Raw genomic sequence first — 16,169 nt, forward strand, 5'->3', positions numbered from 1 at the left:
CACCTCCAGGAGCCCAGACCGTAAGAACATCACCTTTCTCCACTGGTGACACAGCAAAATAGTATTTCCATTAGCAAACCAGATCCTCCCTTTGGATTAGAAATCCGTGGTACAGCTACACAAACCCCTGTGCTGGTCCATGCCACTGGTCTCAAGAGAGAATACTCTGCCATAAATCTGGTACAGTCTGAGGGATTGTGTGACAGACACACTAAGGGCTGGTTCACACTGACCGAGCGATTTGGCGGCAGTCGATGGGAGTTACTAGTTTGCGTAACTGACATCGACTGCTCAGCTTCCCTTCTGTGCGCTGTTCACACTGCGCTGAGCTGACGGGGACTCAGTGCTACACTACTTGAGGGGGTGGACTTACTCAGTCGACTTCCTGATCGATTGAGTGGGTCTCATTGACTGCTCAAATCGATCCTGAAAGATCATTCTGGCGGCAGCGATTTTGCCGCTGTCAGTGTAAACGTAGCCTTAACCAGCTCAACCAGTTTAGGGAGCAGCAGCATCCACAGCCTTGGAGGTAGGCTGCCCTCCCTCCCAGCCAAATATATATAGCACTGCTTTTAAAGTAAAAAAAGGGGGGCATAAAAGGCTATAGAAAATGGCGATTAGCCAGCAGAGAGGCTTCCACAGGCCTCACGGGATAGAGGTTGGTCTGCACCCAAACATGAATGAGAAAGCCACTAACTCATACAACCAGAATGTAATTAGTTCAGCCACAGGACATTGCCGGCAGCTGCACTACACAAGTGTAGGCACTTTTAAAAACCTCAGGATGCATGTTGCCTAATCCACTATTTAGCATTGTCCAGAAGCAGCAAATTCTTTGGCTTCTTGGAAAATTTAACCACCTCACTACAAGGTGTGGCACAACATGACCAGAATATTTTTTTTTAAATCTGTACTTGCTGCAGGCCTTTAAAGAGCTATCAGACCGGATTTGTCTCCTGTTTGCATAGCTGAGTTGCTTAAATTAGTATACGCTTGAGTAATAAAAGCATCTCTCAACCAAAAAGTCCCAAACAAGTTTAGAATTCAAAATGTATTACTATTCAGCCGGAGATTTCCTAGCTCCTGAAAGCAGCCCTCCACTTTAAAGAGTTGTCATAACACCTACAAGGTTCATGGGTGCCTTTTTAATGCAGGTACAATGCTTTACATTATTTTCATACTAAAACCATCACTTAAAAACAAAAATATCTGAAGGTAACAAGAACAAAGGTTTTCAGGCAATATATTATATACAACAAGCATTTGAGTGAGCTATTGTATTTTAACATTGTTCAGATTGTTGTTAGCCATAAGGGTATTAGACACTTTCCAGAACAAATAGCTCCCCTCCCCCAGAGAACTTACAGTTCTGATCTTGCACTTGATAGCATGCGCTCAATTGCAGGATTAGACAAATTTTAGACCCAACATAAACAGACCAACAAAGCATGGGAAGAGCGAACAGATAAGAAACATAACAATAAGCTCATCTGGTTACTCAATTAATGCACATCTTGGTAGTGCACTTAGATGTCTTTATCAGAATAATTATAACTCCTTTTTTTGATCATAAAGCGAGTTTTAAGAATCAGTTTGAATAGCAAGACAGGAAAGTGACTTGTAACATAAAACTGGGAGGGTGTCTCATGCATGGGGGCACTGTGGAGGAACAATTCTGGCAAATTCCCCAGGCAGTGTTTCATGGAAGGGAACCACCATATGATTGTGTCATTTAGAAGGCAGAATTTTGATTAAGGAAAAGTGATCTAATTTGCGAACTACTGAAGTTGCCAAAATAGGATCATACTAGAGCAAATTCATAAAATACTAAATATCTATCTACGAAGCTCAAAACAGGAAGCCATGAACAAGAAGATTTAGATTAAATACTGAGGTAGAGAAGCTACTTAGAAGAGTGCAGGATTACTTTGATTACTTGTGGATCCTTCCTATCATGTCATCTATAATAGTGTACCAACCATCCCCAGAAGAGCACTTAAAATCAGGCTTGCCTCAGTCCCCTCCAAAATATCAAAGATGTAACCACAGGCTTTTATTTTGAGACCCTGCCCTCCTGCAAACATTTTTAGTGCATTAACACCAGCACTGGCAGGTGATGTGGGGTTTGACCATAAAAATTCTCTCACCTGTGTGTGTGTACAAACACAACTGCATGTGGACAAGAGCAGAGGACTTGCAAATCCTTTGAAACTCAGATCCATAACTTCCATGGAATAAGATAATTGTGAGTGTGCTACAGTACTTTAAAGCTATTTAAGGAAAAGGGAATTTGATAAGGAAAGAAGATAAAACCCCAACTCTTGAGTTCAGAAAACTACACTGATGGCCTGAAAAATTCCCCTTGAAATGATGTCACAGCCACAGCTAAGTGAAGGTAAAGAAGCTGAGGTTTCTGCGTTGAGGTTTTCGGTTTTACTATCAACATTACCAGGGAAGTTTTTTTATTATTTAAATACCATACTCATCAAGTGTCAACATTAATCCTGAGGTTGGAGCTACTGTAGTTCTGACAAAAATGAAAGAACAGTAAGAAAGCATGAACGCAACACAGGGAATGGTTGGTTGTCTCGGCTGACCTTGCAACAGAGATCAGTTCATCTCTACAGTAACATTAGTTCTGAAAGCACCAGATATCTCATAATACTTAGCACTTCATGCTCGTAGCAGAAGAGTCTGGATACTTTCCAGAATAGCAGGGCTCACGGAGCAAGGCATGCTGGGAATTTAGGGTAGGTATGCCAGAATTTCTCAGCCCCATTTGGTATCTCCTAAATTTAGGTACCTACATCTACATTTAAATATCTAAGGAGCTTAATTTTCAGAAGTGCTGAGCATCAGACACACTTCTATGCCTATATATAACGTTAGATACTTACCTTTGAGCACCCGAGTTTGTATATTTAGGCCAAATTTTTCAAAGAGATGATATTAACATGTCAAATGTCCATCAAATGACACTGGGTAAAGTTTTGAAAAATACTTAAATGATTAGGAGCCTAAACCATATTGAAAATCAATGGGCTGTGGTGCTTTTTAATATTTTTACCCATTATCTGATGGCTGATTGCTAGCCTGCGTGAAAAGGGCTGGTTGCGTCAATCCAGATCCTAGGCCTTGACTGAAAGCTTACTAAAGTTACCTTTTTTTCCCCGATTGACTTCAAAAGGCCTTTTGGATCAGACCCTTAGTGGACAAGGTGTCCGAATCCCAAAACTGAATTAACTTTTCACCCTAGAAAGGATCAGAGTTCGTTCATAGATTTTTAAAGCCAAAAAGGTAACCCAGGTCATTAACTCATAGAAGTGTAGGACTGGAAGGGATCTCAATAGGCCATCTAATCCAGTTCCCTGCACTCAAGGCAGAACTAAGTAATAACGTAATTACCCAGTTACCTCTGTACTGTGACTTGTGCACGTTGGCAGGGCAGTGTGGGAAGTTTTCATTGATGCTACTTGTGCTGTGGATAAAGATATGGCTTCAGTAATCAAGGTCGATCGATATCCTTTTAGTAGCATTAACTTCAGACAGAGCATTAAAAATAAGAATTGGATTTGTGTTAATAATTTTAAGTGCTTACCTGACATGTGGTGAAAAAGCAGTCATTTCTGTCTTCCAGACAACTGCTCCTTTTTCTAGGAACAGATTTTCTTACAGCAAAATAGGAAGTGACAGATACAAAACCCAATTCCCTTATGTTTCTTAGGGTGATGAGAAAACCATACTGTCACAATCAGTCCCAATCTGGACAGTCTGTGGTAACACAATCCAACTGGTGAATATCATGTGCTGAATCCCACCCTGAGTCCGGATAGTGACTGGTCTGGGTGTCTCAGGGAATGTCTACACTGCAGTAAAACAAAACAAAACAAACAAAACAAAAACTCTACAGCACTGTGTCTCAGAGCCTGAGTCACTTGGGCTAAAAACTGCAATGTTTGGGCATGACCTGTTGCCCACACTCCAAGACTCTGTGATGCAGAACGGTCTTACAGCCAGGGCTCCAGCCGGAGCCCAAAACGTCTACACTGCAACTTTTAGCCTAAGCCCTGCAAGACCAAGTCAACTGATTCAGGCCAGCTGCGCCGTGAGTATTTTATGGCAGTGTAGATATGCTCTTAGGGACACTCCCCACTGCAGACCCTATGTTTGATACCCTTCTTAAATAATGGGATGCTGCCACTTGGCTGCCTAGACCCTGAAACCAGTGCCTCAGCCCTCCCAAGCCCTCAGTTGCTCAGATATGTTCCCCCAGAGTCCACCTGTGGGAGAGCTGGTTTTCTAGTTAAACACTTCAGGGGCAACATAACAGTAAAGCAAGGAGCACAGGCTTAGCAAAGAATATCTTCCACACACAAACTTTACTCAAAACAAGCACAAGAGTTACAGATCACAGGAAAACAAATGGTTGAACCCAAATCCCCTCAGTATCCTCATCGCCCAAAGGTCCTAGGTTTGTTCCAAGTCCTTTAGGTCCGGGCAACCTTTCTGTCCTTCTTGCACTGACTATTTCTCTCATGTGGCAATGGAATGGCTCCCTTTGCTCAGAGAACAGCCTCTTTTAAAAAGCATTCCTCTGACATTGTCATCTTCCTGTGCTCCTACTAGGGAATTTCCAAGCTCCAACACCCACATTGGCTTCTGGATTGAATTTATTCCAAGTTCATGGCTCTGCCCCTACAACTCCCATCATTCCAGTATGGAAAAAGGTTGGTCAGTGCTGATGACCCTTGATTGCTCTGTCACAGTTTCCCAGACAAAGGGCTTGTCTGTACAGTTGGGTAAGGGTCACCAAGGGGGTGTGATTTCTAACACACACTAACATATTACACGTTAACTGATCCCTGCTAGTGTGCACTAAGGCCTCCCACTACATTAACGCACACTAGGGAATCTTTAGCGTGTGCCAGGAAGGTCTACTGACCAATTAACACACAACACATGAGTGCATTTTAGAAGTCATATCCCCATAGAGTGCATTACCCCATATATGTAGCCAATCCCAAAGTCTCATTAGGTGCCAAATGGCTGGTGATATGGGGAGAAAAAAGAAAACTGTGAATGAGTCTACCGAATGAATGCTCAGAGCTGCCCTACAGATCTTTTTCTGGAAGGGGAAAAATCAGAAGTGCTCTTTCACCCTCATCTTCACAATTTCTGAACATCTTACAAGATTTTCAAGAACTCAAGCTCTCCTCCACACTTCCATGCATCAGTGACATAACAAAGAAATATACATAAAATGCAGAATACTTTATTCAGCCAGTCTTCCAGAATCAAGCAGTATTCTACACTATCAAAGCTTACATGTGTACACTGGACACTCCTGGAATTTAAAGACCAAGAAGCAATGGCAAACACAGCTTTGCTCTGGTACCTGCACAGTTGTTTCCAAGGTATTATACAAATATAGAAACAGAAAAGTATTTCATCATCTGTATCTGGACCGCTCCTTATCTTTGGATTTCTTAGGACTTCTGCTTCTGTCTCCCTTTTTATCCCGCTCTCTTTCCCGAAGCTCTCCTCGGTATTTGCCTTTAGATTTGCTGGAGCTACAGTGGCTGTCTCTGTCCCGAGACTGGCTGCGACTGCGGCTTTGATGTCTGTCTCTCTTTTCACTCTTTCTTTTCTCTCTACAGCATTCTTCTTCGTGTCTTCGGTCCGAGTCCTGTCAAGGAAGTTTGGTGACATGCAGTTAGAGATGAAGGGGGAAAAAAATTAAAGGCTATAAAATGGAACAAGAAAGGAGGTAAGAAGAACGCTTTAAAGTTTGTACTACTCCTAAGCAATTCAAATGCATAATGTGAAGCACTTAACGGGAAATAAACATGTGGCTAAATAAACTGCAGCAACACCGAGAAGTGCTAGAGCTCTAAGGCAGTGGTATTCAATTACATTTTCTGGATGTCCAGAAAAGGCAATGTCCAAAGCTTGGTGGGCCAAAGGGCTCTTCAGGAGTTTGCACTCTAGTGGAAGCATGTCAATCCTTCGCCTAGCTGGCAGGACACACTGGTTGATTTCTGACTAGCACACAGACTGCTAGTCCAATCAGGGGCATGTTTTGGGAGGCACTTCAGTTTATTTGCCTGAATAAGCAATGTGTCTCCCGTGCTCATTTGGGTAATAAGGATTTTTGGTTCCAACGGTGGAGAGAGGAAGGGGGAAGTAGCTGCAGAGCCTCCTTAGTACTGCTTGTGTCAGGAGTGCTGGGAGGAAGAGAGGGCAGTGGGGGAGCTGGGAGAAGCCCATGGGAGCAGGGGTTGAACCCTGGAGCCCGTCACATCTCCTCCTGCCTCTGCCTGCACCCAGCTCCTGTTCCCAGCTGGGGACTCTGCTGTAAGGATGGCCCTCCAATCTGACTCCAGTTTGAGCCAAGGATGGCCCTCCTACCCAGCTCTGACCAAGAACGGCCCTGCTACTCAGCTCTGGCTGCAGCCTGGGCTCCTGGCAGTTCTAGGCCCTGCACTCCGTTCCTGGTCCCAACTGCAACCTCTCTGCGTGCCTCCCTGCCCTGGCCAGCCCATGCCAGCTCGGAGGACACACTGCAGCCCTGGAGGAAAAAGGGCCGCCTGGCAGGGGAGTGCAAGCATTGGAGCCGCCCACGAGGGCCTTCTGACTGGACCGCCAGGCGTTAGCCATTCCATCCTGCTCCCCATTGTGGGCCCTGTTATCCACACTGAACTCCTGGCAGCTGCAGCCCCCGCCAAGCAGCCCTTTTCCCTTTCCAGCTACAAAGCGTACTCTCGGCTGACGCAGGGCGGCCCAAGGGAGGGATGATACGCATAGATGGGTCAGCGTAGGAACACTGCAGTCAAGACCAGCGGGGGAGCCCAGGGGCCAGAGTTCCCAGGGAGCCCAGGGCGGAGCTGAAGCCAGCTAGCAGGGCTGCTCAGACAGCAGAGCCCCCAGCGGGGAGCAAGACAGAACAGCTGACGCCCAACAGGTCAAATGGAAGGGCCTCGTGGGCCAGATCTGGCCTGTGGGCCGGTAAATGACCAACACTGCTCTAAGACCTTCTATCTTTGGTCTGCAATAGCTGAAAGAAGAATAGCAGACGTGTGGTTAGTTCTTGTGGTTAAGGTTATGTAACTTGGTAACATTTAGGGGGTTCAGCCCTAGAGCTTTTGTTTGGCCTATTATCACAATAAGAGTTATTTGCAAAATTCAGATGTGGGTCTGGATTTTGACTGTTCCTCTAATGACTGGATCCAGGATTTTGGTTCAGGCCCATCTCTGTTTTGTATCAGCACAACACTATGACGCTGCAAAGCCCTATATAAGTGTTTCTATGGAAAACAGACGGAACTAGTGAAATTTCAAATGCTACATGTCTTCAGAGAACAACTGCCATTCAAAAGCTCCTAAGTACCATTATTCAAAATCCCATTTGGCATTAGAACTCAGCAGTCTGTGGCACTTACCTACAAATGCCAACAAATCAAAGCTTTCATCAGAAGAGTACGTTGAGAATTTGCATTTTTGGAAGATCATTAAGAAACTGATTTGGCACTGAACACAATTTCTGGAATGATTAAGATGACGGAGGCCACATCATTTCAAACCCCAATCTTTTCCATAAGATGTTCTGCTTGCTTTCATTTTAAAAAAAAGTCTCTACCCTTTGCACAATCATTCAACTACCCAGAAGTGAGATTTCTCTTATTTCAAGATCTGGAATGGAAATTTTACATATTTTTTTTTCTGCAGCAACTTTCCCTCCTGACACACACACATACACATACACTTGCTAAAAGGTCTTGTGAAATTCTATATTATTCTTTGAACCACATTTGTGTGTGCTCTTCAAGCCAGTGTTGTAGCTTGCCTGGGAACAAAGGATATGTCACCAATATGCAAACATCTGGAAAAACACAATGTAGTCACTGCCAAAGAGGAAGAAACCTGCTTAAAATTTGTTTAGTTATAATTATAAGCAATCGCACATCAGAGTGGCAAGTATAAATGTGCCCTTTTAATAAGAGGACATGTACCCAGTGCATAAGAACTACTAGTATTAAGATATAAAGATCAACATTTATAACCAATAGTACACTGATCAAACAGGTGTTTGTATCGACACCATAGCAAACAAGTTGGCTTCCGTTCCCAAACCCATTAACTATGCTATATCAAACATGACAGTCCCGTGTTTACCAAAGAACACTTCAATTCACTGACCCACAGCATCCATGCACATGTTCATTTACAATTTAAACTTAAAAAGGTTTAAACACTAAACCTTGCAGTTGTGTGTGTAAACCAGGCCTTAGATTCAACATACATCCCCTAAGGCTGCCCCCAATGAAGTCCCACTGAACCTCAGTGGCCAAATTTCTAGATTTAAAAAAGCCACCAACAACAAAACCCCACAACTTTAAACGGAAACCTCTTGTGACAAACGACATCCAAAAACTAAAAGTACTTCCTTCAAAAACACAACTCCACAAGTGTAAGAGGGCAGACAGAAACCCTTCATTTTTTACGTTGTGGTCATAAACAATAAAACTGAGATTACATGAGTCCAAGAGAAAGTGATTACACAAGTAACCGCCATCGAGTCTATAATTTATGTGAAAGATACTTCCAGGGTGCACCCACACACAGACACAGCAACTGCCGCTGATGGAGATCAGGCTACACAATCTAAAGCAGTCTGAAAAATGTGAGTGTGTGTGATAGTATGCCCTTCATTTCAACAGCATGCACTGCTGCAAAACATTAGTTTGTTTGGGGGTCACAGAACATCTTCACCTCTTTGCCTTAGTTTCTCTACTTCTAAAATAGGGGTAATACCACTCAAGAGTGTTATAAGAATTAGTTAATATTTCTTTCCACAGCTGTTGGCCACGTGCCTTGCACCATAGGCTGTTGGAGGTGAGAGTGGCATGGCATAGTCAGCTATCCCAGCTTTATGCCAAGATCTTCCCCACACTGGAGTGTGGAACAGATGGAGTAAACTGGAACATAGGGGTTGGGGAAGAGGAGGAGGGAGAAGACGGATCAGATGAGGAGCTTGGGAATGGGGAGGGGAAAGATTAGGACAGGGTGGGTAAACAGACTAGGACAAGGAGCTAACAGGTGGGATGGGAGCGTCAGGACTGAAACAGATGCAAATTGGAGCAAAGGGGGTCAGGGTAGGCAGAGGTAAGGTATGTAAGAACTTGAAGATTCTCCTACAGAACCTGGAATTAAACCCAGGAATCCTCAGTCCTGCTCTGTGGTCATCAAATAGCTGTGCAATCCACAGCCAACCTGTCTCTCCTCTCCCCTTTAGTGACTGCTCCATCTAATAGTCTGACAACCTACGACTGCTATCAAGTACTTGGTTAGCTCTAGTGGCAGAGGCCTGTGATGTGAATATAAAGGTTCCAACCCCGCTGATGACCCATGTTGGATTAAATATAGTTCTACATGATGGAACGGGGGGGGGGCTGTTTTTTTAAAAACCTTTGGATGTAGTGGTCTGTGTGTAATTTCCTAGAACTTTCTTAAGACTGCACAGTCAAGCACCCAAAAGTTGGGAAATGACAGCAGCCTTGTCCATGACATGGTCTTTAATGACAGGATCACAGACTACTCCCTCCCTCCCCAGAATCCCTGCCTCGTTCAATGCACAGGATGGATCTGCACTGGGGATGAATCAGGGATGGACCACAACAAATAAGGCAGGGGAAGATGGGTGTGGTGTTGATTAGGCATGGGACTGCAGAAAGAGAAAAGATAGTCTCCCGGTTCAGCCAACTGAATGCCGCCCTAGGAAACAACATTTTATAGTGCATGTGGTGTAGTCAACACGTAGATGAGCCAATGATCCAAGTAGGACCACGTCACAAGAGTTAAAAAAAGAAAAATAGCATGGAAAGTTGCCCCTTTCACCCATATAATTCAAGAAGCCACCATACATTTCAAAAAGGTGTTTTTTAAATCCACTTTACCTGTAGCACAGATACATGCCCTTTATACAGTTTTGCAAGAGTTGCTGAAATGGTAACTGGTCATGATAATAAATCAGAATCAAACTTTATAGAAGGAAACAAAGTTCAAGAGCTGGATTCAGAATCCTACAGAAATATCCTACAGAATATCCTACAGAAATATCCTACAGAATATCCTACAGAAATGGTAACTGGTCATGATAATAAATCAGAATCAAACTTTATAGAAGGAAACAAAGTTCAAGAGCTGGATTCAGAATCCTACAGTAATATCTATCTAGCTAGTAATCAGCCAGATACAAATTCATTTTGGAGACACAATCATTTAAATATTTTATTTGTCACTATGAACTCTCACAGGTGTTTGTCATCTTTATCTTCCATAATGTTAAAAAAATTATATTAACTAAAAAACCTCACCTCAGACTGTTAATTACCATTCTGTAGAATAGTTTACACATCAGCACTATGGTATAAAACATCATCTTTTCCTTATTTTCTGAAAGATATCTGTACAAGTATTTTTATATAGTTATACAAATGAACACTACACTGACAACAGTATAGTTGAGAGTTTCACACCACCAAAAATGTAAACAACATTTAATAAAATAAAAACCAAACCCTAAGCAGAATTTTTAACCTGAAAAGGGAGAAGCACCAAAGATTCCATGAAGGTAAATAAGGACTTAAATATTGCTATCAATTTTATATGAAAAGCTCGCAGGTACTACAGTGACAGAAAGCAATATAAAACACCAAGACAGACAGACAAAGTTAAGGAAAAATAATCACCTGCCTCCTGCAGCAACCGTAATCTGACAGCATGACCCTACATTATTTAGTGGTCATCTGTTTAGATGACTAAAGTCATCTTAAATACAATCCACAGATGATAAACTTTTTAAATCCCCTGATTAAAGTTTCCTTCATCAAAATGTCGATCTCAAACAGCTTGGAATTGGTTACACAGGGCAGGAGACAACAAAGGTTTCTTATTGAATAGATTTTATGGCCAAAAAAGACCTTTACTTCATCTAGTCTGTGTTCTCCTGTATACCATAAGTCATAAAATTTAAATAAACCTTTCTGAAACGAGCCTGAAGTATGTACCCAACATGGGAGTTCAAACCAATGACCCTGAGACCGAGTCATCCTCCATTGACTGAGCTAGCCATGCACCTTGAAGAGGAAGTAGCAGTGACTCTGATGTATTCAAATACACAGCCTTCTGATCTGGAGTGACACTACTACTACTGAGATTCCCTGGTTGTGTTGATCTTAACTTTGCCTTTCCATACTTTTTCCCCACTTTAAGTATGACCTCATTTTTTAATACCAAGGCTAATATTTGTTTTCTGAGAAAGCTACAATGCATCTCCCTACAGGATCTCTCTGTTCTTTTAAGTAATTAATAGATATTTACAACCTTAACTCCAGTTCATGTAAGTTTTTATTTTAGGTTACATAAAGATGCATTCAGTCATAATTTCATAATATTTTCTATAATGTTCGTTTATATGACTGAGAACTAACTCTCACTAAAGATATTTTGTGAACCAAACAGCAGTATTTCTTCTTCTACAGTCAAGTATGTTAATTAACTCTTATTACCCTAGGGTTTTCTACATTGCACATCACTATCATGAGTGATGGGAGAGGGTTATGTCTATGACCCTGTTTAACTTCTCAAGGAGAAGCAGCAAAGATTTTTTAAATGCAACTTGGAAATTAACTCAGTTAAAATGTGCAGTCAACATACATCTGATTTAAAAATCAGACATTCCTGTTTTGAGTTGTTGAGGGGTAATCCAATTACACTATTTGGGTTGTATTTACCTATCCTTAGAGCAAGGGGAATTGTAAATTGTTGAATTCATTTTAAGTGTGAAGGAAATATTAATCCCAGAAGATACCAGTTTAAATTGGTTGTACAATGGAAAGTCAGTATGGATGGTGTTGTAATTTTCTTTTCCTGCTAATTTTATAATTCATGCAATTTAAGAAACTGGTTATATCTACCTATCAACAATAAGAGAAGTTAGCGCAATAATAGAATACCAGAAATTAGAGAAGGAAAAGGCCCATTAGGTCATTTAGACTATCCCCATGCTACCATGAACCAGTCACTAAATGTCAGAAGTGGTGGGATATTTACACTCACACAGTAAAGAAATTGGCACAGCTCAGCAAGAACTTATTAGATACTTGCTTGTTACTTGTAATTGGAAGTTAGATGTTTAGGGCTCTTATTATAAGGGCCAGAATTCTGAGAAAATTCATTCAAGCTATAACACTGTGTCAGCTGCTTTAAGATTCTTTAGTCTGATGCTAGTTAACTTTGTGGCATTGTACACGTTCCATAACAAGAGGGAAGCTTAGGTTCTTATGTTTCCAGAAAAAGAGCAGCTTGCCTCACAACCCAACTTATCTTTCCTAGAGGGACTCAGACCAAAAGTGTAGCTAGAAGGAAAAAAAAAAAAAAGATACAATTCTGTAAATGCTTATTCTGTTACATTTTATCCTAGTCTATGGATCCAAAGATTTCTGCTATCCTATAACTGCTACTTAGCAAAATAGCCTGCCTTGTGGTTAAATGTTTATCATTTTTTCTGCTGTAAGTTTGTCTCATTTCAGGTGCAATGTCAATAATCAAATGAAGAAGGCTAAACATTCTGTTTACTGAACTCTGAGATAAAGCTCAGACTGAATGTGGTAATTTCAAGGTACCTAGGAAGAAATCAACTGGGCATTGTGGGCAAAGAAATAAATAGGTCAATACATATTGTTATACAGTAGAACCTCAAAGATACGAACACCTCGGGAATGGAGGTTGTTCGTAACTCTGAAATGTAACTCTGAACAAAACATTATGGTACAGTACCCTGCAATCAGTGTCTTCCAGCTGAGGGTGGGAGAGATCTCTCCAAAGGTGACACCTGGCAGCACTGCCTGGTTTGCAAGCAGCTCCCTGCCCTATTCTTGTTTCTTGCCTTTGGTCTAAACTGGGGGGGCCTGCCCCGCACCTTTGACGCTACAAGCCCCAGCCCTCAGCCGCCTCTCCCCAGGGCTCGCTCTGCTCTGTGCACTGCTCGCCAGGTTCCAGAGGCAGCACATGGCAGAGGGTTAGTGCCAGCCTGCTGCCAGCGCCCCTCCCTCCCCTGCCCCTTGCACTCCCAGAGGTGCTGGCAGGATCCAGGAGTGCAGCCACAGGCAAAGCTTGGGCCGCATCAGTGCACAGGCTGTTGCCCTTTAAAACTCCTCCAGAGCGCAGCTCCTTCACTTCAGCTCCAGACCAGATTTTGGCTGCAATAGCAGATCAGTAGCTCCCTGTGGCAGCTTCTTTCTTGGGCTCCGGACTGACCCTCCTGATGGTATGGTGGTAAAAACAGCTTCCCCATCCCAGTGGGGTGACGGGAGGGAAGCGGGTGAAACAGCACCCTTGGCTTACAGGAAACAGCACAGACTCTAGGCTGCTTCTGTTCTGCATGCCTAAGATGCAATACAGGCACAGTATAGTACAGGTATTTGCCCTTTTTTTTTTTTTTTTTTCCCCTCCCTTTTCTTCCCCCTCCATTGCTGCCTGATTGCTTACTTCTGGTTGACTGGTCAGTTCATAACTCTGACGTTTGTATCTTTGAGGTTCTACTGTATATCAGGTGGCCAAACTGGCTTGAGACACATGCGGCTCTTTTACAGTTGAAGTGCAGCCTGCAGAGCCCCCTACATCCACCCCCCATTCTCTGCCTATGAGACTGGGGTGGGGAGCTTGGAGCTTCTGCCCTATGTCAGGTTGGTGGAGCTAGAGGATTCTACCCAGTGGGGAGGAGGGGATCTCAGGGGGGTCAGTAAGTTTGGCCACTCCTGTTATATATATATATAGATGAACACATAGGTAACAGCCATGTGATGTATTTTCAGCACCCTCTGCGCACTACCCAGATCTATGGGAATTATTACAAACAAAATCTCAGCTCTTAACATCCACCTTTTTTTTTGGTATTTGAATTGGCTACAAGCAAACTGTTTTCTTCTCCTCCAAATCCCCCATCTGTGGAATTTCCCTTCATCTTTCCCAATAGTTATACTGGCCTGAAGCCCTGGACAGGCAACATTTACTCCTGGACAAGAGATCAAAGTTTAAGATCTGACATCCCCATAACCATTAGGGCTAGAGTTCATTCCACACCCAGGAGATTTCCAGTTTTCCAATGAGACATGCAGCATTTCTACTCTGGAAGATCCAGAAACATCAGACTTTTAAAACTGCAACACTATGGACAAGGAAAAAGTTTTTGGTTTTTTGTTTGATTTTTTTTTTTTTTTTGGGGGGGGGGGGGGGAGGGGGAGGAGAAGGAATTTTTATATTGGGTTCCAAGAACATATTGGTTAGCTTCCTCTCCTTTTGTGAACTGTATAAGATGGACCTATACTACAAAGACAACCTGGCTTTACAGAAAGAGATATGAAAAGGGATGCAATTTTTCAAAAATTTTTTAAAAATGTTCTTCTGTAAAAACGTGACACAGACTACATGATGGCGAGGAGGGAGGGAGGTAAAGAGGGGAATAAAAATTTTATTGCTACAAGTTTAGGATTACTTTTATAACCCATGAGTGGTTTTGCCTTTCATAACTAAAGTAACCATCCCTAACTCATGCCAACCAAACCTTTATATTTCACCAGCTGTTGTGCATTTTCCCTATATTTTCTTCTCTCATTTATCATTTGAGATTCATGCATACATTGCACATAAAAATTCTGTACAGAAAGTGGTAGTGTGATATAAAGATTTGTATTAGCATGAGTTCAGGAACGTGTTCCATTTTAAAGAATAGCTATTTTAATATGATTATTAATTACTTTTATTACTATCAGTAGTCGTGGATAAGTGTCCTCGTGTGCTAGATGTTGTACAAAAAAGAACAAAAAGATGGTCTCAACCCCCAAAAGCTCACAATTTAAGTCTCAAATCAAGAGGCAACAGGTGGAACAGACAGATGGCGGAGTACAAGAAAACAATGAGACAGTACTGGTCAAGATGACAGACAGTGGACTCAGAATACGAACAGCTTAACCATTGTCAAGTTTTTTATAGACCTCATGGCAAAGGAGAATTTTAAGGAGGGATTTGAATGATGATAATGAGGTAGCTTTGCAGACATTTATGCAGAGCGCTTCCCAGCATGAGGGGCAGCATAGGGACAAGCATGAGGCTGTTGGTTTGAAAAAGAAAGAAGCGTGCAATGGAGGTGGTGGCATCGTTTTCAGAGGCAGGAGTAGATACCTTCATGGTGAATGAGAGAGGACAGGGTAGGGTTGGGTAGGGTAGGGTTAGGATAGGCCGTGAAACATCTTGAAAGTGAAGACAAGCAGTTTATGTTTGATGCGATAGAGAAGGGGGAGCCAGAGGAGGGACCAAAGACAGGTAATGTGGTCAGAGTGACAGGCTAGCAAAATGATCTTTTCAGCAGCATTCTGAATGGATATGTGCAGGGTAATATTGCATTTGTCAAGGCCAGAGAGAAGGATGTTGCCCAATCAACATGTGAGATGACTGGAACCTGGATGAGAGTTTTAGGTGTGAATGGACAGGAAAGGCCAGATTTGATTAATTTTAATCTTAATATTTTAAAGATTAAAATAATCTATTTTAGTGGTCTTTTCCTTCCTTTAATTACTGCTCTGCATGTAAAAGCAAAATGTATGGGCACAGAGAAAGGAAAATCTTTTAGAAACCTCAAAGTTACTAAAATAATAATAATGATAGATTTTAAGTTCCAGTGTCTTGTGACATACCAGAGCTAAAAACATGTGTCACACACCATTGGAAAGATAGAGGGAGGGTTCCTATTACACAAATGGGATAAATCCCTCATTGCTAACTCCTTTTAGTTTTCTTATATAGGACCTTAGACCTGTCATTGGTCCAGCATCAAATATTGCTCATCCTGCTTCTTTGACCAGTAAAATTCCACACTAGATTGCAGGGGCTTGGGAAGAGGAAACAGGGGTAGGGAATCTGTGGCAGTTGATTTTATTTTATTTTATTTTCCAAATGGCACTTGTCTGCAAGCTCCTCAGAGGTTTGAAATATTAAAAGAAGTCTAGGCCTTGGGGTGCTACTTAGCAAAGAGCAGGTGAAGCAACTGAAGTAGCAATTGGCATGATCCTTATCACATGCAATAGCACCACCACAGAAACAGAAATTTGCTA

The 16,169-nt window shown here is 42.3% G+C and overlaps 1 protein-coding gene across 1 annotated transcript in view; it reads right to left on the minus strand.

Moving 5' to 3' along the window:
- Nucleotides 1–1,125: 1,125 nt before the first annotated feature.
- The window catches only part of PPIL4 (peptidylprolyl isomerase like 4), a 33,303-nt gene continuing 18,259 nt past the window's right edge, over nucleotides 1,126–16,169 (minus strand). Inside the window, exon 13 of the mRNA XM_067542383.1 lies at nucleotides 1,126–5,686. Within this exon, the coding sequence (XP_067398484.1) occupies nucleotides 5,450–5,686 (237 nt within the window). The 3' untranslated portion in view covers nucleotides 1,126–5,449. The remainder of the gene's footprint in view (nucleotides 5,687–16,169) is intronic.

This window comes from Emydura macquarii, unplaced genomic scaffold, assembly GCF_026122565.2.
Source record: "Emydura macquarii macquarii isolate MOO-44397 ecotype Brisbane River unplaced genomic scaffold, CSIRO-AGI_Emac_v2 contig_705, whole genome shotgun sequence".
Taxonomy (NCBI): domain Eukaryota; kingdom Metazoa; phylum Chordata; order Testudines; family Chelidae; genus Emydura; species Emydura macquarii.